Source organism: Aythya fuligula, chromosome 2, assembly GCF_009819795.1.
Source record: "Aythya fuligula isolate bAytFul2 chromosome 2, bAytFul2.pri, whole genome shotgun sequence".
NCBI lineage: Eukaryota > Metazoa > Chordata > Aves > Anseriformes > Anatidae > Aythya > Aythya fuligula.
The window spans coordinates 90,741,740-90,764,776 of record NC_045560.1 but is presented as its reverse complement, the minus strand read 5'-3'; the positions used below and the strand labels follow the sequence as shown (position 1 = coordinate 90,764,776).

Here is a 23,037-nt window from a genome sequence, read left to right as displayed (position 1 = left end):
CCTGCTATGTGCCCCAGTCCCTCGCTATCTGGATGGCCCTGTGCCAGGCTCACACCACACTCACTGGTATCTTTCCTCTACTGGAGAGACCAGAAGGGGATGCAGGAGCCCAGATGCAGTCACAAAAGTGCCAAATAAGAGAGGACAGCATTTATACTGTTTTATTTCTGTACTGTTTGTTGCCCAGTCTTTGGAAGAACTGATGAAGTATTGTAAATGGACTTCAACAGTGCACTCCAGCACTTCTTGGCAGACCTGAAATCCTGAGTGTTAGGGATTAGAAGGGACCTTGGAAGATCATCTAGTCCAATCCCCCTGCTGGAGCAGGAACACTTAAATCATGTTGCACAGGAACGCATCTGGGCGGGTTTTGAATGTCTCCAAAGAGACTCCACAACTCCCCTGGGCAGCCTGTTGCAGTGCTCTGTCACCCTCACCATAAAAAAGTTTCCTCTCAAGTATGAACAGAACCTCCTATGTTCCAGCTTGCACCCATTGCCCCTTGTCCTATCGTTGGATGTCACTGAGAAGAGCCTGGCTCCATCCTCCTGACACTCACCTTTTAGATATTTATAAACATTAATAAGATGATCCCTCAGTCTCATCTTCTCCAAGCTAAAGAGACCACCAGCTCCCTCAGCCTTTCCTCATAAAGGAGATGCTCCACTCCCTTAATCAGCCTCATGGCTCGGCACTGGACTCTCTCAAGCAGTTCCCTGTCCTTGAACTGAGGCCCAGAACTGGATGCAATATTCTAGATGTGGTCTCACCAGGGGAGACTAGAGGGAGAGGAGAACCTCTCTCGACCTACTAAGCACACCCCTTATGATACACCCCAGGATGCCATTGGCCTTCTTGGCCACAAGGGCACAGTGCTGGCTCATGGTCATCCCACTGTCCACCAGGCCCCCCAGGTCCCTTTCCTCTATGCCGCCCTCCAGCAGGGCAGTCCCCAACTTATACTGGTGTCTGGGGTTATTCTTGCCCAGATGATGAAGTCTTCTGCTTCCCCAAAGGAACAGCTAACTGTTCTGATTGATCTACTGCTGTTCTTTCTGCACCATCACAGAAGGTCTGGCTTCATCTTTAAGCACCTGTTGGGTAGCCTTCTTGTCTGCAGGCTGAGATCCCCCCACACGAGCCCCAGAGTGACCCTCTAAAGGATGACTACTTCTGTTGCCTCTGTGCCACAGCCTGAGGGAAGCCAGCTCCTCTCTTGCTCTCTTTCTTGGTACTCTGCAGGAGAGGTGCTAACTCTTCATGAGGGGCAGGGATGGGAAAGAAGGGCTCACACAACCCTGGCCAACCAACAGAGGAACTGTTGATTGCTGGGAGGACTTGCACACAAGCCTGCAGGATGTCTCTGGATGGCCTTTCCTGTTTACTTTTGGGCAGAGAGGTTGTACTGTGGGTATGGAGCTCCTTGGGTGCTCCTGCAGTGCCACGGATGTGACTGCGCAGCACAGAGGCCCTGGTCAGCTGTCTTGGAGGTGGATCTGCCTCCATTGGCTCTTTGGCTCTTCTTCATCTCAAGGTGGATCTACCTCCATTGGCTCTTCTTCATCTCAAGGTGGATCTACCTCCATTGGCTCTTCTTCATCTCAAGGTGGATCTACCTCCATTGGCTCTTCCTCATCTCAAGGTGGATCTACCTCCATTGGCTCTTCTTCATCTCAAGGTGGATCTACCTCCATGGCCTCTAACCCATCAGTCGCAATGCTGGACGTTGCTCTTGCGCCACAGGTGCTGTTTCTCCTCCACTTCCTCTTCATGGGATATGTATTCCTCCTCTTCACTTTCAGGAACCGTTCCTCTTCTGTCCCTTCTCTCCTGCAGAGGTGGGCAGCTGCTGTGCGAGGTGCTCATCCTTCCAACCATGCTGTTGCCAGAGGGCCTGGAAACTCAGTGAGTGGTGGGCCCAGCTGCAGCTGTAGGGCCCAGACCAAAAGGTGGGGCAGATGCCACCATGACATCAGGAAGCCCCTGTGATGCTGGGACACACGCATAGCCACGTGTGGCTGTGTTGGCCTCCGGTTCTGGGGCGTCTGCTGGAGGGCCACCGAGGTCCTCAGGGCCTGGAGGGACCGTGGGGGGGAAAGGGGTGATCTGAGGTGTGCCCTTGCTCTTTTCTCAAGTGGTTTTTGTGGCTTCTTGCTTCCTCATTCAGAGGAAGGGCTCTCCTGTCATAAGTAGATCCTGAATGGGAGCCTTCAGGCAGATTCCCATCAGAAGATGGGAAGATTCCCATCTGCCCTTCAGGCAGATTCCCAGCAGAAGCTCTTGCCCATCTTGGGGCATGCAGAGCAGAGGGAGGATGCAAGAACTGCTTTTACTCTTCTCTCAGTATCCACTCAGGGTGGAGCTTCCCAACCTGGGAGTGTAATTCAGTCTTCCAAGTCTTCTGCGGGGACAAAGAGGCAAAGACAAACATGAGGAATGGCCTGCTTCTTTTTCAGTCTTTCCCTCTAATGCATATGTGGCCTGGTGTTTATGAGCTGGACATTGCCTTTGTCCCAGGTGTTTGCTTTTGAGGGAGTTGTCCCAGTGCACTTATAGGCAAGTCCTGCCAGGCTTCAAGGCATCCTTTAGTAAAGGGATCAACAGGCTGAACTGTAGAACAAACACCGTTTTGCAAACTGTTCATAAATCTGTCTTTCCCATTAGAATAACTTACATGATTAAAATGTTGTTATATCTATCTTCTCACAATAAGCACCTCTGTATGCTTTGGTGCCATATGCTGCCTTCGTTCCTCTTGGTAGGTCGCTTCTTGGGGATGGCAAATTGTAACCTGCAAGGAAAGGGAGGGTCAATATTTGTATGACGATTCCTTAAAAAACATGGCAAAAAGCCTGGGATGAAGAACGCTACCAAAACCGCACATGATTGTAGGGTTTTTTGGCTTGTGTGTGAAGTACTCACACTACTCCAAACAGAGCAATCCATTCAAAATACCAGATTCAGCGCTGCAATTCCATGTGCAATCACCTACAAATCAAGAGGGAAATTTAAGAAAATGGTAATACTTCTGAACACTATTAGTCCCTCAATAGCAAAATAACTTCTGTCCTCCAATTTACTTGGTCTTTCATGCCCAGATATTTGATCCGTTTCTCCTTTTTTAACTTCAAAATAATCTCAGTCCCTTCGCACTTGAATTTTCTTGGTGTGACCACACTATTACTACTACTACTACTACTTCTTGACAAATGCTCCCTTTGCCCTTCCTGCTATTCTTTCCTCTTTTTTCTCCCCTGTATATCCTTATTACTTGACCTAGTAGGTATGAGCACAAAAATGTAATGAATTATGAAAGTAGTATTGTACCTCCATTGTGCACAAGAGTCTCCCTTGACTGAGTGTTGTTCAGTTGTCCGTGAATGTAAGACCTGTGCGATTTTCATTGGAAGTATCACTGAAACAAACATGGGAAGCAGTGGAATAAGGAGGGGACTGGCAAATATGGCAAAAGGGTTATGCCATAATAAGTCTAGCTGTACAACTCCTTTTGATAGCACTTGCAGTCAGGGTTAGGAAGATGATTTACTTTTGAAATGTGAAAACCAGTAAGAGCATTTTACTGGATTTACATTTTTTTTTTTAGTTCTCAAAAGTGGTCACTGAAGTGTTTTGAGGGCAAGAGGAAATCGTTATCTGCATGTACCAGATGGTGAGATTTACTTGCCTCAAAAGGTTCTGTAAAATCAAGTCAGTTTGTCAGTCAGCTACACCCCCGTGTAAGTAGGAAAATCGTGTCCTTGAGACTTCACCCCCTGAAATAAGGAGGTGATGTTTTTGTCTGGATTTTTTTTTTTTTTTCTGAATGGATGAAGCAGTAATTCTCCAGTTCACAGGTCTCCTAAGTAGTAGCATGCACACCTTTGCCTGAACCATTTTCCTTTCCCTGAGCAGCATGTCGTTCTCCTCCTGAATGCACCATACCCTTCTTCCCTGAAGCTCCCATTCTGCTTGCTCTGGTGGAGATATTGCACATTACTAAGTTGCATGTTGTCACGGCCTCAGTGCAATTTAGTGTGTGCGATACTTTCACATGAGTGCATGCACACGGGTATGGCTGTGGCTTAAAGTTACTGCAGCTTTCAATTTTGGTGGGGCCTGATTACATTGTGAGATGGTCTTAAACCCAGATCAGTATTTTGAGTGATGTCTTGAAACGTTTGTTAATGGAAGTTTGGTTTGTAATGCCAGGAAGATGAGTACTGTTTGTTTTCAATTTGAGAAGAGTTATCATTATTGGCTTCATTTTCTTCATTTGTCATGTACGCTTCAAATTTGATCAGATCTTTCATTGGCTATATAAACGTTTCTTAAAATACTGGGAAATATTTTAGTCCCAAAGTAATTATGGCCTGAATTGAAATTTGGCAGAAAGAAATTTGATGTGAAGAGAACCTATAGTACCTGGATGGCTGAAATAGGTTCTTAATGGTTTTTAAGCTTGCATTTATTAACATTTAAAGAGATCTGAAATGAGCCATCATGAAAAAAAATAAAAATCTTAGCTGTTCTAAGTATCTGGTTTGTTTGCTGTGTTTCCAGGCAGTAATGATGGAGAAAATGAAATGGTGATACAATTCCCACAGAAAACAATAATCTTCCAGCATGTTTAAGCTAGTGCTTAGAAAAGCCAAAATGTGTGATCTTGTTTATTTTACTGCAACATTAATAATGTCTTTCAGAGTAATTTTTCAAAGCCACTGTTAACTGATTATGTTTTGACTGAATTTTTGCATGGTTGTGTGTGTTCTTTAGTAACAGGAGTATCTCTTGCAGAAATATGTTTTGTCACAAGAATACGTTTAACAGACACTTACTAAAATGTTATAAAGTCTACTTATGGTGTATGTTAAGAGATGGGAATAGAACTAAAACCAATTCTGTCTTAAATAATTTCCTAGCCTAAAACAGGCAATAATACATTTTTAAAAATTTAGTGGAGGATAGGAAGGCTTCAATTGAGTTACAACAACAACAACAACAATCTAGACTATACTATAGTCTATAAATCCAGAACAGATGCTGTACTGTGCCAGTATGTTTGCAGAACCAGACTGACAGTAATTGTAACCCAATTTTTCCAATTGGTATAGATAACGAATGGTATATGTCTGATGAGAGTTTTAGTAGTAGTAACCACATGACTCACCCATATCACAATTTTAGATAATCTTAAACATTGTCCTGTATGGAGAAAAATAATAATTTGTATTTACCTGTATTTCCTTTTATATCCAAAATACTTGTTCTAACTAAATGCAGTTGTCTGTATATTGTTTTACATACACATGATTTTAAAAAGTTATTCAACAAATTACAGAAAGGAAAAAAGACATTCAAGGAAAAGCAATAAAGTAATTTGTTTGTTCCTGCTTAATTGTTACTCTTTTTTTTCCCCAACTACACCTGAAACTACGAAAAATTATTGTATACATGTACTTTGGGTCAGGCATATCACAAAGTCTGTAGGAATTTTCCAGTTTACTATGCCTAATACACAAGATTATTTAAGTGCATAATCAGATGCTTGGGAAAAAAAAAAGTTCTCAAAGTGAGCAGACTGGTGTAGTATATTTTCAAACACATTCACTGGCCATTGCAGGACTTCCTTGTTTTGTATCAGGCAGTGTCACCTTTCTGACATTTGCTTCTTTAGCTTTCCAGATGGCATATTCTGTATGTCCCAGCTGTATTTATTTTAGTGTACTTGGTAGTTTCTGATTCTGTGACAGTCCAGTTTAAGTCTGAAGGTATCTGGAAACGCATGGGAGTGGGTTAGTGTGTGTGTGTGTGTGGGGGTTTAAACACATGCACACTTGCATGCAATCTTTAAGAACCATGTAACTGCCCAGCATCCTAGGTACTAATCCTTGAATTACATGTTGCACCAAGTAATCATATTTTAATTATGCATTTTTGCATATACACTGCTTTTTTCTACAACACGAGTTTTTTAAAAAAACACTATTTGCATGTTGGAATTTCTTTCTAGGAATAAAGTGATACTATGATTATTCTATTTTTTTTCAGTATAACATTGCAAATTTCCATACTTGCATATCTCATAATTCTTTATCTTCATATTTAAGGCCGCAGTACATGTTATTATAACCTTAAATTGATTTTTGCTATTTAAAATAACAGATTTATTATAATGTGAGCGGACAGCATGAGGACTGGTGTAAAACTCCAGCATTTCCTGACATTTGAAAGATTTAACATTATAGCTCTAGGTTTTTGCTTTATTGTCATTTTAGATTGAACTATTAAGTCAACCCACTACTTATTCTCTGCATAAGCAATCGAATTGGTGCTTGTGATTCATAAATTTATAATAGTAATAATCTGAACAGACTGGGAGTATCTTAATATAAAACTGGAATGGATCTCCAGCTTTATTGAGTCCAGCTAGCTGTTGCTCTCATTCATGAAATTTTTGAAGCTAAAAGGGGTTTCTAAAACATAAATCCTTTCAAGTTGTGTGGTGAGTAATTGGTGTTCAATGCACAGTGCCAGTGAATGCTAACTGTTGAGGAAGGCTTGGGTAAAGCTAAAGGAAGCCTGCACTGGTAAACATCAAAGTAACGAAAGTCACAGGAAATGAGAAAGTACCTGCAAAAAGCTGAAGTTTTAGCTAAATCAAGAAAACCATAAAGTCTTGCAGATAGAAATAAGCTGAAAAGAAAGAAAGGGAGAGAAGAGAGTTTGATTTGCTCCAAGCTCCCCCAAGTGCCACTAAACCAAAATTCCTGTGTACCAGAGCCAGAAAGCGCTCAAAGAGGCTGAGGGGTGGTGAGGGGAATCAGAGGAACACACGGCGATAACAAGGCTGCTGTGGGCTGTTGGAGGGGTGGGAGGTGGGGGGTAAGGTCAAATGCTGCTGTGTTATTCTTTGCTGTGAAGACAAGTGGAGGGAGTCATGCTGTAAAGCCATGCTTGGGTGAGAGCTGCAGCAGAATCGTTCAGAAAATAAAGCGGCAATAGGAGAGGTTGTGAGAGAAATGTGCAAAATGGAGCAATAGCAAATTGCTGAGAGTGGATGATACTCAAAGATGGAGTTAAAAAGAACAACCAAGCAGTGATCCAGGGAACCCAGGAGGTACAGATGTGGAAGTCAGACAGCAGAACCATTAGGTCTGTCATGGTTTAACACCAGCAGGCAGCTCAGCACCATGCAGCAACTTGCTCACTCCCCAGCAGAGGGACAGGGGAGAGGACTGGAAAGGTAGAAGTGTGAGAACTCGTGGGTTGAGATAAAGACAGCTTACAAGGTAAGGTGTAAGTCCCACATGCAAGCAAAGCAAAACAAGGAATCCATTCACTACTTCCCATCGGCAGGCATGTGTTCAGCCACTTCCAGGAAATCAGGGCTCATCGTGAGTGACTCCGAACATCCCCTTCTTCCTCCTCCTATCCTCCATTTTTTATTGTTCAACACAATGCCATATGGTCTAGAATATCCTTTTGTCCACTGTAGGTCACCTGTCTGGGCTCTGTCCCCTCCCAACTCCTGCTGCACCCCCAGCCTCCTCGCTGGAAGGGCAGCACAAGAAACCAAAAAGCCCTTGGCTCTGCGCATGCATTGCTCTGCCACAGCTAAACCATTGGGGTGTTATCAGTATTATTCTCACCCAAAATCCAAAACACAGCCTCATAGGAGCCTCTCTGAAGAAAATAACACTATCCCAGCCAAAACCAGGACAGGAACTATAGTTAAGGAAGTAGCAGCACCCAGCAAATATGATTTAGTTTCACAGATACAAGTTCTGTCTTACTCTTTTTTGAAGAGCTCAGCAGACAAGGCCATAATAAGTCAATTGGGCTGGTATTTTCTACTGAAGTTTCATAAAGGTCTTTGACAGCATCTCTTTTCCAAGATTTGTGGTGATGAAGCAGTGATAATAGAGAAGGTTTCTGCACAGGTAAATAACTGATTAAAAAAAAACAAACAGCAGGAGTGAATGACAGGATCAAGGTAAGGACCTCGACTGTTCCACCTGTTCATAAACATCCTATGAAAGAAGCAGAGAGGGACATCTTACTGATGTTGCAAAGCTATTAAGCATGAAGGCTGATGGTAGAACCGCAGCAGGATTGCGGACAATCTCAGAAGACAGCAGTGTCTGGGGGATAAAAGGATGAAATGCAGCATAGATGAGAGTGATGTGTGTGGGTGCAAACCACTCCTAACTTCACACACAGACCAGTGGCCTCTGTGCTGACTGTTACTGCTTGGGAACTCTATTTTCAAGTACACGTGCTAGCCCTGTGTTTGGTAATATCTAAAGTTATCCACAAGTTATATTAAATGTTTTGTTACAAAAGACAGAAACAGAGAATATTACTCCATTGTATGAGTCTGTGGTTGGGCTATGCCCTGAATTGCTGTGTGCCATTCTGGTTCCTGCATCTCAGAAAGCTAGAAGGGCAACAGGGCTGATCAGAGGAATGAAGGCTTGCAACAGTTTCTGTGTGTGGAATAACTAAGGTTAGGATTCTTTGGCCTGGAAAAAGGGTGGTACACATTTGAGGTCTTCAATGAGTTGTTTGTTTTTTTTTAATCCCTAAAAGAACAGGACCCTTAAAGAGAGTAAAAGAAAGGCTTATGAGCTTTTTGGAAAAGGATTTCTTTAAGTCCTGGCACTTGGAATTCATTCTTCAGTGTACAGGATCTTGTTCTCTCAATGATCTCTTGAAATTTTGGAGATCACTGTGGAAGAGAACTACTTAAGTCCTTTTTTAAGATAATAGCTCTCCTTTGATTGTCACTGGTAGCTTGTCTTTTGCAATAAGTCTTGGTGGTATTTGAGAGAAGAGTTACTTGGTTTTCAGGCTATAGGACAGCTGTTGTTAGTTTTGTAGAATCACAGAATATCCTGAGTTGTAAGGGGGCCACAAAGATCATTGAGCCCAACTTCTGACTCTGGACAGGACCACCCAAAAATCAGACCCTGTGTCTGAGAGCATAGTCCAAATGTTTCTTGTACTCCATAGGCTCGGTGCTGTGTCCACGTCCCTGGACAGCCTGTCCCAGTGCCCGACCACCCTCTGGGTGCAGAACCTTTCCCTAACCCCCAGCCTGACCCTCCCCTGTCCCAGCTCCATGCCGTCCCCTCGGGTCCTGTCGCTGTCCCCAGAGAGCAGAGCTCAGCGCCTGCCCCTCCGCTCCCCTCGTGAGGGAGCTGCAGGCCGCCATGAGGCCTCCTCTCAGCCTGCTCTGCTTGGGGCTGAGCAAACCAAGGGACCTCAGCCGTTCCTCAAACATCTTGTCTTCTAGACCCTTCACCATTTTGTAGCCCTCCTCTGGACGCCCTCTAAAATAGTCTTATATCCTTCTTAGACTGTTGTACCCGAAACTGCACACAGCACTCAAGGTGAGGCCACATGAGTGCAGAGCAGAGGACAATCCCTTCTGTAGACTGGCTAGCAATGCCATGCCTGATGCACCCCAGGACATGGCTGGCCCTTTTTGGCTGCCAGGGCACACTGCTGGCTCATGTTCAACTTTCTGTCAACCAGAACCCTCAGATCCCTTTTCTGTGGGGCTGCTCTCCAGCCTCTCATCCTCCAGTCTGTACATATAGCCGAGGTTGCCCTGTTCCAGGTGCAGAATCCAGCACTTGCTCTTGTTAAACTTCCTACAACTGATGATTGCCCAGCCCTCTCCTTTATTAGGATCTCTCTGCAAGGCCACTTCACCCTCAAAGGAGTCAACAGGTCCTCTGTTTCATTTGGGATAAGTCAGCTCTCTGTTGTACAAAGATCTCCTGCCCTGCCAGCTACCAGTGTGCTGGCTCTATCAGTTGGATGGGGTCTAGAGAGCTGAGCTACTTAGTTAAACGTTCCCCAGCAAAAAGCAGTTATTGACTGAATTCATTGGCAAGCAGATCTGTTCCCTGGTCTTGTTTGCACCATTGTGGCACTTAGTGTCTGTGCTGGCAAGTACCCAGAGGAAGGATGGTCTGGGGCAGAAATGAATGATTGAGAACAGGGGAACGGGTGGGATCTCTTCTTACAGTAGGAAGAAATAAATTGGGAAACTGCGTTGTGAAGTTTGTACTGCTTGCATTCACGTTTATACCTTGAACCCTCTACTTGGAAGTTGTTAAATGTGTATTCTCAACAGAGTTTCAATACCTGGAATTTCCTAAAGTATCATTTGAATTAGTCAGGTTTGTGTAGAGGAAGGTGCTGCCACAAAGACACAGTGCAACCCTTGTAATGTGTACTAAGAGAATATGGGAACATACCAGAAGTGGTGTTAAAGGTGATGATTATAGAGTGAAATTGTCTTTTTCTAATAGTATTCTTAGCTTAGGGTGTTCTTGTTATAAAACTTGCATTGTAATCACATTGTAAACCAATTTATGTCTTGTTGGATGTTTTGTAAGGTATTTAGGGAAACACTAATTCTTGCAGTTTCCAAGACAAATGTGACTTTTATCCATTTTTTAGTTTTATGCCCCTTAGAATAGTAACTACTAAATCTCTCTTCTGAGCTTACTATATTCTTTGTATAATCTTTCTGGAAACTCTGATTCTCATCATTTCAGCCCATACATTCTTTCCCTCAGTGCTCTGGGAAGAGGGAGAAAATCAAAGGAACTCTGAGGTCAAAAAAGTAACGCTCTTGAGTTGAAGCTTGAGGTATGTTCTGCATCCCAGGAGCCTTTGTGCTTCTGCCTCTTTCCTTTAAACTGGGATTGTTACAGGAGATAGGTTGAAATTTTTGGAGGTCTTCATATGGAAGCCAGTCCACTACGTTAGTAATGATGAACAGACCTTACCTGTAGGCTCTGTGAAGTGCACCTGAATTCATCTGTTTATTTTAGTAGGCAAGCATACATTGAATGTAAATTCCAGTAGAAATAAATCAGTAAAAACAAACAAAATTGTCTAAAAAAATTGACCCCCCCCTCCCAACCCATAAAATTAAAAGGTGTCTCTTGTGAAATTTAAAAGCAAATTCCTTATTTTTTCAGTAGAAATAACTGAAAAACAAATTTAGGCTAGTTGTGTAGAAACATTTGACAATTTGACAGAAGTTTTTTCATTTATAATCTGAATAATGTGAAGTGTGACCCACGTTCCTCTGTTTTTTTTTTTTGTCAAAGTTACATGCTTTTCAAAACTCATTAAAATAAAATCCATATGTCTAAATGTGCCCTACACCAAATTGCTTGAAATGCTTATAAATTACACATTTGCAGATGACAACTCTTGCTCATCCAGATACAATGCCAAAGTGAGATACGAAAAGCAATTGGATTTTCTGATTTCTAAAACATAGAATTGCTCTTATGTCTAAAAGGAGGCTGTGCATAAACCAATAATGTAATAAGAAATTTATTTACTGTCCTAGTTTAACCAGGAAGGTATGCTTTGTACTGATGGTGATACATTCAGCGTTTTGCACTAGCATACATGATCTTTAAGATCAGTTATCACAGATGCAGAATAGCTGAAGTATGCTGTTTATGAAGTTTCTGGTCAGTATTTTGAGCTGTCATAATCAGGAGCTACAATGAATATGAATTTCTAGAGTATTTAAAACAGGATTATTAATTTTCCTGATAGAAGGAGAATACAATTAGGTTGTCTCTTCACACTTACTGCTTCACTACTGGCACCACACAGGTCCTCAGCACTATGCGATGCCTTCTCCTTTCAGCTTCTTAGTTCTGTGTGCTAGGTGCAAGGAGCTGGAGAGATGTTGCACTACTATGCAGCCATTTACAGGTATATGCTTCTTGCCTGCCATAGCACTGCATTGCAGACCTGCTGTGCCACATATGGGACGCATGGATTGGTGCCTCAGTCCCAGCAGCTTGCACCCCACAACTGTAACCTGTTTGTGAAAACTTGGTGGTGGACTGCCCTGACCTATGTATGAAGAGCTTTTAAACCAACGGCTAACTTAAACCCTTCTTTTTCTAGTTCAGGTGCTCCTTTTTGTTCAACCTATGGTGGGGAAGAAAAAGCACTTACTTTGACTTTGCAGCTGCCTTTGGTATCTTTTGTCTTTCCCTTAAATTTTTCTTCTCTGGTGGTATCCTTTCTAGTGGTATCTTCAATCAAAGGTCACCCGTTCTGCACTGCTCATCATTCTTACCACTTCCCACTATGAATCACATCCATACATTTTTCTTGAAACATCAATAAATCAGTCCGTGCAACAGTCTTGCAGCTGATGCCTAGGCATTACTACCTAAAGTTGTTACTAGAGGTAACAGTCTCATAGACATCACTGATGTATATGGGGAAATTCATATGAAATTCTGTTCTTGTGCATTAACATAATATAGATTTGCTGATAATCCCTTGTAACCACTGTCTCTTTACGCAGGGCTACTGGCAATCCCACATATTCTAGTTACACCTGATTTTTTGTTTTATTTTTTTATCTTCTGCTATCGAAATACACTACTTTTTTCCTAGTTGAACTTCATTTTTTAAGGTGGCTTTTTAATTTGTTAGGGCCACTTTAATTTGTGATCTCTGCCCTTAAATTACCGCAGCTCTTCCCAACCTCGTGACATCATCTACAAACTTCAGTAACCGTAATGCATTTCGTCAGGTTGCAGAATGACATCAGACTAGGACATAGGTATTGGTTCATGATTAATTTTTCTGTTATTCTGTTACTGCATCTGTAACACGAAATAGATTTACAGTATAACATTTTCTTACAAGTTGCATGATTACATCAGCAAAAGACATGTCTGAACATGGAACTTAGATTTGAGTAAAATTAATCTGAGGATAAAAACAACCCTTGTCTGACATGGAAGGTTCAGAAAGCTGCCTAAATATAGGGGTAGCATTAGTTTTAGGTTTGGATTAGGTTTGGATTCTTTCTTGTGAATGAGAAATAGATTTTTTCCCTGAGATGGTTAAATTCACAGCAATTATTTTTGGCCATTGAGATCATTCTTCTGTCTGTTTGTTGGTTTCTTTTTGTAGCTACCATAATAAGACTTCTGCTCATCTTCTGTAGTCTCTGGGGGGAAATCTAAAATGACTGCTTGTTTCAACACTAAGTCTGTCCTGTAGTTGCAGATAAGTATTTTAATTTCAAATGAAGTTGATACTTCAGATGCCTGCCTCAAGCCAGGATTCTGCCTTGTCTCCTGTATACTTGAAGGTAGTTTGGGGGCACGCTCATAGTAGTTAAGACCTAGTTTCTTCTCCTACAGCACAGAAAACATTTTTACAGGCAAAATAAGGAGATACTTCAAGAACAATTTTAAAACATTTTTGACAACTGAAATACATTTGTGCCATGGTTCCCGTTTGATTGAAAGGAAAGGGATTTACTTGAAAACTTAATTACGGCATGTTGAAACCTGGGTTCTCATACATGCTATTAAACATTTAGATGTTGTATTTTCTTCGAACAATCCAAATTGGATTGTGGTTGTTGTTTTGATTGTGTTTGTTGGGTTGGGCGGGGTTGGTTTTGGAAGGATGTGGTGAACTGCATTAAAAAAATTGAAAACTGTGTCACCCATGAGGGTTGCAGTAATTGCAAGGTTTCTGTGGGACAGCATAAGGTTTAAGAGACCAACAAGGCTGAGGAGGTTGGCTTGAAAAAACCACAGGGCTTTAGTGGGAACAAGATACCAGGAGGTGTTTTTTTGCTGCACCATCATGATCATTGCTGCACAGCTAGCACTTCATCCCACAGGCTGCCTTGAGGCTCTCATTGCAGAAGACCCCGTTGGAACTGTTCATGTTCTACATTCTTAAAATACATCCACAGATAACTTGCAGGTAGTGTTTAGCTCCCCTTTTTTTTTTGTGAAGTGTCCTTAAATAAAATGTTGACAGGTTATTTTTTCCACTTCTGTGTGATGGTTGACAGAATCAGTTTCAATAAAGAGGTTCGTGTTACAAAAACATTACGCTCCTTTGATATCCTCTGAAGGAGCTGACATGAATTAAATGTCACAGAAAATACAGAAAAATCAGGCTTTTGAGCAGCCGAAGTATGAAACCATCCAGAGTTTTTAGTGCAAACTTGTATTTAGTGTTCTTGCTGTGGCTTTGGTTTTGGGAACTTCTCTCCTCTCTCCTCTGATTTTATTATACCAGACGCTTACTTCTCATATGACTAAAATACTAAAAAGTATTACACTCCTCAAAATCTGCAGTTTATATAGATTTTGGTCTATAACTTCCCATTTTAATACTAAAGAAGCTTTTTTAAGCTGTGAGGTATTTGGGCTCTCTTCACTGGGGCCCCATGTATTCATAAACACTCCTTCCCCTTCCTCAAGTACCTCATAATATTTGTCTGTCAAAGGCTGGATTTGTTATTTCAAGTCACTCTTTAAAGCTTTATTTTTATATATACACTTTTCCCTCTGTTTTTCCGGGAAAATGGCTGACAGCAGCTGTTTCTAGTTAGTCTGTTAAGAGAACCTCGCGTTTATTTTAACAACCGTGTGGATGTACAAGGTTTATAATGCACTCCTCACTTCCAGTGGATGAGTTTTGAATAAGGTGATTTTGGTTCAGCAGTCATTTGGGAGTTAGGCGTGCCTTTAGGTGGGAAAGGAGAGTGAAAATATGCAAACTTTTCCTGGGAATAATAATGAGAAGGGAGCCTGAAGAAGCAAAAGCTGGGGGTCTTGGAGCTCTTGGTGGTAGGTGGAAGATTCTGCCTGGTGGTTGGGAGTGCTGAGGGTGTTCCTCTTCTACAAGGTTTTATCAGCTCAACAGAGGAACGAAATGGTGTTCTTGGAGCAGTTAGTTCCAGAAAGGGATGTTTTCAGTGCAGACTGTGTTCCTCCTCAAGGTGCAGAGACAGCCTTTCAGCTAATTGTCTGGCTCCGGGACCTCTGTTACGTCTCTTCCCGTCTTCTCCGCCCTCCTGCCAGTGCTCCCCAAACTGCAAAGATACAAGCAGTGTGCAAAAGCATAACACGTAAAGCGGGAAGTTAACATCAACACACTGCATTTATCTTTGCTAAGAGGGTGTGTGCGACACCAGCTCTGCAATGATGTAACTGTTAGGGCTTTTCTGAGAGGAGGAATTTAGAGTTGGTAGGGATATTTTGGTTGCTCAGATCCAGGACAAGAACCCGAGTGTCCTCAAATAAGAGTGAACAACTAGCATAACGCAATGGTGAGATAAATTTTGGAGTGTGGTGTTTGTGACTGTAGTCTGAAGGCACAAGTTTTCATTTCACTTGGATGAGTGTGCTAGTGCTGTAAAAAGGATACAGCACTTAGCTGCCTGCTCGCTGTCTCATGAAGCTGTGGTGACACTTAACAGAGGAGTACCTTGTTTTATGGCCAGCGAGCTTGGATATACATTCACCAGGATTTAATTAGATTACAGGACTTTTTATTTGCTTTTTATCTGTGTAACCTAGTAAGCAACTTAAAAGCTATGAAAATAAAGATGCAGAGACTAAAATTCAGTAATAAATATGAGGTGCTGACTTATTTTCACCTGGAAAGCCATGCAAGTATGTAGGAAAGTAAGAGCTTAAGCAGTCTATTTCAGTTCTTGGACCAGTGGTTTTAATCCATTGAGAATGAGCAGGTAGAGAAATGTGAAGAGAGAAGGAAAAGGTGTGAAGAGGTAGGAATGGAAAAAGACAAAGAAAAAGTAGTTTGCGCATAGAATGGTACCGCATCTCATAGAAGAAGATTTCTTTTTTAGATGCCTGGGCAGTTTCTTTCCAGAGGTTTACCCCAGGAACCCACTGTGCAGTGAAAAGCAGTCTATTTTTTATTTTTTCTCCTATAGATGGCTTAAATGGTAAATACAATGGATGATTGTCCTCTTCATAGGGAACAAACGCAAAAGGGTTACATTTTCGATTGTGTGATTTGTGGCACTAACGGCTTAGCAGTTTATCAAACTACTTTGTATTTTAACATATATGTAAAGATATCTTTACAGTTCCCAGAATCGTACTGCCAATAACATTTAACAGAGTTTCTTTGATCGTTTTAGAGGTGTATTTGATGCTTCCCTCAAAATGGCTGGGTTCTATGGACTCTACACATGGCTGACTCACACTATATTCGGGATTAATATAGTCTTCATACCATCTGGTAAGAATTTGAATAATTATAATCTATTCATAGGTAATATTGGATAATTACACAGGGGCAGTAGGATTAAATGTTGCTGATGAGATTAGTCCCGTAGTTATTTTTAGAGAACATTATATCATAATCTGGCAACTATCAGAATTGAAGTTGTATATGCAACCTTAATGTGGTTGATTTGTGCAAATGTCTTAATACAGTTTCTAATTACAAAACTGGGTACTTTTTTTTTTTTTTTTTTTTTTTTAAATCATGACACCTGAGGCTGTTGGTGGACTCAGTATATGGTATGAACTCAGAGAGGAGCTATTTCGCTATTTTTTTTCTTTATTTCCCCATTCAATATGTAACCTCATTTTCATTTCCCGTTTATTGTTCAAACCAGACTTGGAAATGTACTTTGACAAGTTTAATACTTCTGCATGATGCACTGGAGTTCCAAAGAGCTTCTTAGCATTAACTGATTCCTCCAAGTTTAATTTAATCTACCATGGATCTAATTATTCCATGAAGACTGTACAGCTTGTCATAGCTCTGATTTCAAAATCTTTAGACCCAGCTGTGAATTTATGTAGTGCTGCTGAAAACTTATTCCAGGCATGTTTAAAGCTGACCACGAGTAGGGTGGAGAGAAATCCCTGATTTCTGTCTTACCTCCTTAGCTTTGCCTTTTTCTGTTTTCACAACACATCCCCAGCCAGCTATTTTACTTCTGTTTATTTTGCTGGCTGTAATTCTTTCCCCCTTCTTTTCAGTCCAAGTCTTTCCAGGTTTTAACTTCATTCTGCGTGCCTTGGCTTTTGTTTCCTCCGTAATTGACAGGTGCTGTTTTTTCAGGATGCCTAAATGCGGGAAGATACGGTATCATGAAAATGCACAATAGAGGCATGCTTCCTATTCTCAGTGCTGTTGCCTGACTGCGTTACCGGCCTCTGGTTTCTGTTACTCTCAAAGTTTTAGCTTTGGAATGGCTGAACAGTTTTCACTGAAAAATCTCCCTGTTCCTCTTCTCCCACTATTCCCGTGTAAAAAAACAACAAACAAAACCCCACTACAACAAAAACAACAGTTGCTGAACAAAAAAGGGAAACTATAAAGCAACAGAAAAAATATCATACAATACCTTGTAATAGAAAAGATCAGTATCATAAAGTACAACTATCTTGAAGGTATTGGTTGTCATTAGACCTACTTAGAAATACAATTGTTCTTTTTGTTTCAGCTACCTTCAAAATCTTAGATTTTACCTTTTGGTTAATGAGACCAAAAAGGAGCAATAAAACTGTTTTCTTTTTTTCTATTGTGCTCATTAATTTTGCATTAAATTAGAATGACAGCAGTACTACATTGAGATTACCAGGGGTGGTTGAATAAGCACGAGGCTGTATGCCTGTTTGGACACATGCATGTGTTTGCACAGATATGTATTTATTTATGTGCAGACATAAGTACATGAAGTCAAGGGTTTTCTGTTTGCCTGGTTTCTCACAGTACTACTTACATTATACTGGTCCAATGCTTCTCTGAGACTTCCTTTTGTACAGTTTGCACAGTTACTAATTTTGTGGTTACATGAAATTTGAATGATTGGTGTAACTTCATCTTTTTCTTAATTGGTGTCTGTATTGGAAGTAACTCTTTGTGACTGGTGGAGCTTTTCTATATGGGGAATAGTTCCATTTTCTTAAATATAGTTCTTTTTTTCCTTGACCACAGTTACAAAACAGTAAGAGCCTTATGTGCTATCTCTTCAGTGTCTTATTTGCAACAGTTGATAGAAGTGAGACTACTGGTGTGGCTGAAGTGTCAGAGTTGAATTGTAAATGTTTTTGTACTTATGTTTCTCTGGACTTGTTCTCACTCCGCTTCTGTGTGCTCTAGCATTAGCAGCAATCCTTGGAGCAGTTCCATTTCTGGGGACGTACTGGGCAGCAATCCCTGCAGTCCTAGACTTGTGGCTTGTGCAAGGACAGGGATGCAAAGCCATCTTGCTCTTGGTTTTTCACCTGTTGCCAACCTATTTTGTAGATACAGCAATATATTCGGATATATCAGGGTAAGTATACTGAAAATATTTTAAATTTACATATTGTAAAAATGCTTAATGAACAACGATGCCTTTAAATTTACTTTTATGAAGCATGTATAACAGTCTTTAAGCACAGGAGTAGGTGTAGTGATATCTCAGTAAAACTGACCTAAGTGCCATTGCTTTCCCAGGCCTCTTTTCTGTGAAATTTGTCATTTCAGAGGTCTTGAACTCGTTCTCAGTCAAAAACTCAGCTGCTCTGGCTGATAAAGTAAACTTATATTATTTATCTGATCATTGACTAATGACATCTTGCATTCTCCTTCATATCACCTAACGCCAAATGATGCTGCAGAACAAACAGAAAATCCATGAGATAGTTATGGACTTGAAAAAAATCCTGTAATTTTTCAAAATTAGCTATGAAAATTTTGAGGATTGTTTTGAAGCCAGCCTTTGTGTTGTGCCACTGTGCCCAGTGTAGAAAGTCTATTGATTTTTCGATTTTTCGATATTTAAACGTGTTGAGACAGCTGAAAGTGTGAAATTGGAGAGAGGCTTCTACTGAGACAGCAGCCAGTTCTGTTTTTCTGTTGTTGGAGCTGAACACAGGTTTCTGGAAAAATCTTGCTAGGTTTCTGGCTGCCTGTCTGTATTGGGTTGAAGTGTCTCTTGGTTTCAGCTTTGAGTTTGTACACAAAAAAAAGCTAATTCCAAACTATGGAGACAGAAAGTCAACATCTGCAGTCGTACCTGGAGGACTAGCAATGCTACTGAAATGTTGACTGGCATGTCATGCTGCTGAAATGCCTTGTAAGTACCATTGTGGAACTCAAACTAGAAAATGTGGAAGGGAAGTTTTACAGAGCTATCACAGATATGAATGGTCAAGGTTCATATGTGCAAGATGTGTTCACAACCATGTACAATATAGGTTAAAAGTTGTACTCTTCTAGTCACTGCTTCAGTCTTAGCCATTAGAAGCAAACCTAGTAAGTTGTTTTAATTGAGAACTTTTAATGACAAGGTGTGAATGCTCAATCAGTCTTTGCTTTAATTCATGCTCCAGACATAGTTGTGTGCTGAAACTAGTCCTTCATTTGTATTAATTTGTATTGTAGTGAATTAATGCAGAATAAAGACATTGTGTTTCAGCTGGGGTAAGTTAGAAATTTGTTGGTTTTTTTTGTCCCCCAAATAGTTACACTGAACCTTATGATAATATGAGCAATATTAATAATCTTTTTCATAGACTGTGACACTAGTTATTTTCCATGAATTGAAGCTAACAGGTGAAGTATAATCAAATTACATTGTTTTTTTCTACAATAAATTGTGGATAAATTTAAGGCCAGTAGCTGTTTAAGTAGCCAATAATTCTTCTACTTATTGAAGTATATTTTTGACTGTGGGTTGTGGGCTCTGTTCACTGTCCAGAAAATATATGTGGCAAGAATAGATTTTCTAATGATGGAGCAAAATTGTATTCTTCCCATTACATAAAACAGTAAGCATCATGCTGCCTTGCATATTAGGTTAATTCTATTTGATATAGCTATAATTAGGTTATGCAAGGTTTTCTAAATATATTAAGTTTATATTGTAGCTCTATTTTATCAGGTGATCTGTTGTTTGATTTAGCAAACTGGCCAGAAAAACTTTAAAACTGATGCAAGTGTTGGAAAAAAATATTAGAAATTTTTAAAGGTTTGGAAATGAATCACATGTCTACTGTTGGAGCAACATAAAGGTTTAAGGTTGAGTCTGTCCTCTCAAAAAAACAATCTGTTTGGCCTTACCAGTATGTTAAATTTGATCTAGGTAAGACATGATTACAAGGTGAGTATGATGTAATAAATCACATTTCATGATCTTATCATTACACTTGGAATTTAGAGCAACTTCCTAAAAATTGGATGCTAAGTTTCAACTGTAGGCTTTCTAGTATAATACCTAAAAGATATATGGTAACTGTTCTTTGAAAGATGAAATGTAAATTGCTATCATTGTGTAAATTAATGTCTCTTCTCAGGACTTCAACATAGTAAATGTTGCTATCTGTCTTAAAATTTAACAATTCTTGACCGTAAAGCATGAACAGTCTTTGTAATCTCTACATTTTCGAAATTGAAATGTTTTTACCATTAACTCCTGTAGATCCCTTGAAGTGTCCAGGTTCAGGTTGGATGGGGGCTTTGGGCAACCTGGAAGGTGTCCTGATTTTGGCAGGGGTGTTGGAAATGTGTAATCTTTAAAGGTCCCTTCCAACCCAAACCGTTCTGTGATTCTTCCAGCGGTTCTCTAGAAAATAGCTTCTGTAGATATTGCAACCATTATGTGCTATAAATTTTGTTTGATATATTGTATAAATATAGTACAGAATGCAGCTGAGAATACTTGTGCAGTCATTCAAACAGCAGTTTAGTCTAAATACAGGCATCTGTAAATATATGTCACTTTTTAAGCATAATGATACTGTGTGATTAATCCACATTTCATAATCAATAGTAATGTTGCTGGTTGTTCTTACTTTAATTTTATCCTTCTCATGCTGTAATTCCAGAGGTGGTCACCCTTACCTGACAGGTCTTGCAGTAGCTGGTGGAGCGTATTACCTGGGACTGGAAGGAGCCATCATAGGACCAATTCTACTTTGTATACTTGTGGTTGCCTCCAACATCTACAGTGCCATGTTAGTTAGTCCAACAAATTCAGTGCCCACTCCATCACAAGCAGCGTGTCCATTACAGATTTACCGGTAAGCTTTAAGTGTCTTACATGTATGCATGATAAGTTTTTACACGGAACACTGTTAACACACATAGGGATGTGTGCATGAGTTTGTGTACGTATGTGCCTGCACACATACATTGTCTGTTGAAGTATTCAGAGAGGATTCAGCTATCCTGTATTCTAGAAATAAAAAGTACTGTAAAATGCTCACTGGAATTTGTAAACTTGAAATGTTCGTTTAATGTCTCTCAGCTTCTTACAGAAGGCTCTTTTAGAATATTCATTGACAATACCTTTGTATCTTATAATACACATGCTGCCTTTGTGCTTGAAGATAATTGAACATCCCCCGTTCCCCGTGTAAAACTATTATTCATGGATATCTGATAGTGTTTATTGGCCTTAATAAGATAACTGTCTGCGGATATTGCACTTCGTGTTACTTTACAATACTGCAAAATATGAATAAACATACTTGAATTTAAAAAAATGAGATTCCTTTATGTGCCATTATTCCATTAGAAGTATGGTCTTGATTAATCTCTTTATTGAAATTACCAAATGTGGAATATAGAAATGTATTTTTAAACTGTTCAGCTAAGGAATGGGATGAATAAATTCCTAACTGAATATTTAATTAGAGTTGGAAATCATATTGTGAAATTATTAATGACAATAGGCATTTTAATGTCTCTACTGTCTTGTTTAATTATATAGGCTAGCTCATTATACATATATCTTGAAGAGATTCTATGCTTGTGAGCAATTCTTTGCTTCATTCACATGAATAATGTTGTCATCTTTCATCTGATGAAAAAAATCACTAATTGGACCTGTCTGTAGTTTCTGACTTGCGGAACTTATGCTCCTAGACTTTCTGTATACTACACATAGCGCTGCCTGCAGTACGCACAAAAATATGCATGTATTTTTTCCCTGTTTCATTTGTAGGAAACTAGACATTTGCAGTCACTCAAAACAAAAATGAATCTTTTTATTTTTTTCCAGGTCACCTAGAGAGAGTCCTGAGGAGACGAAAATGGCTGCCGAATGATGACGTTGCTGTGCTGCACCTATTCGACTCGAGAGAATCATTCTCTTCTGTCTTGAGTTCACAACAGCCATGGCCTTCTGTCCCTTCCCAGCTGAACCTAGGGACAGCTCACAGGGAAGCATAGTTTGGGTGTTAGGAGAAACCACTTCCCAAATTACTGCTGGCCTTACATTATTGTGCACTTTGCTTCTTCAAGAGAGGAAGGAAGTCTACTTCCATGGCTTTGCATACTAACACACAGTTCCACTGCCGCCTTTGTAGACCTTCTATCTTCATAAAAGGGATGGCTGAGAGGACGGGTATATCCACTGGAGTTGTTACCTGCTGAAATGACTAACTTGGCTTTTATTTATTGGGTTATTTGCATTACTAAATTGTGGTAGTTTTACAGAAAGCTAATTCCAAAATATTTATTTTCTGTTCATCTGGTGGCAACAGAGATGTAAACCACTCGTTAAATGAAGATTGAATACTGTTTGTTTGCTGCTCCTCAAAGTATTTCTTTAAAGGCTTTAATCATCACCTATAACTCATAAGTACACTTAAACCTTTTCCTCTTATAAGCACTGAAATTTATTGTTGTTGGAGACAGGTATTTCTAATATCTTCCTGAAATTAGTAGACATACAGATTGTAGAATGTGGGTTTTCCTCATATTGAAATAGAAGGACTTGTTTAAATAGTTTAAATCTGATAGTATTTTGCCTTCTGTTCACCATCCCAGTGGAGTCATGTTGTCAACTAAATTTAATCAAAGGCCTTAAATGTTTTCAGTCAGAGGTAATGTACAATTGTCATGTCTACTTCCAATAATAGGAAGAGCTTGAATGGGGGATTGTTTTATGTTGTTTTTCAAATGCTGTGACTGTGTTCCATTTGCTTTTCAAACAAATGCAAGTTTATTTCTAAAGAGGAAGGGAAAGGAATACAGGCTTCAGTTTTGTTTAGTTCCTTTTTTGTTTGTTTGCTTTTTCTCTTGTATCCAAATATATTAGAAAGTTAGGCAGAGCTATTAAATTTCTGAAACAGTGCATTGCCTAGGTCACAAAAGCAAACTAGCGTTTTTCTTTCATATGTAGTTCTGCCTAAATTGCAGTTTTGGTGACATTTAAGGCCTTTTGTATTGCTTGTTGAA

At 40.1% G+C, this 23,037-nt stretch overlaps 1 protein-coding gene across 1 annotated transcript in view; it reads left to right on the top strand.

The window, feature by feature from the left end:
• TMEM245 (transmembrane protein 245) overlaps positions 1-22,791 on the top strand; it is an 80,089-nt gene extending 57,298 nt beyond the window's left edge. Inside the window, exons 15-18 of the mRNA XM_032181107.1 lie at positions 15,989-16,089; positions 17,968-18,142; positions 20,679-20,873; positions 21,857-22,791. Coding sequence (XP_032036998.1) covers positions 15,989-16,089; positions 17,968-18,142; positions 20,679-20,873; positions 21,857-21,902 — 517 coding nt within the window. The 3' untranslated portion in view covers positions 21,903-22,791. The remainder of the gene's footprint in view (positions 1-15,988; positions 16,090-17,967; positions 18,143-20,678; positions 20,874-21,856) is intronic.
• The last annotated feature ends 246 nt before the right edge of the window (positions 22,792-23,037 follow it).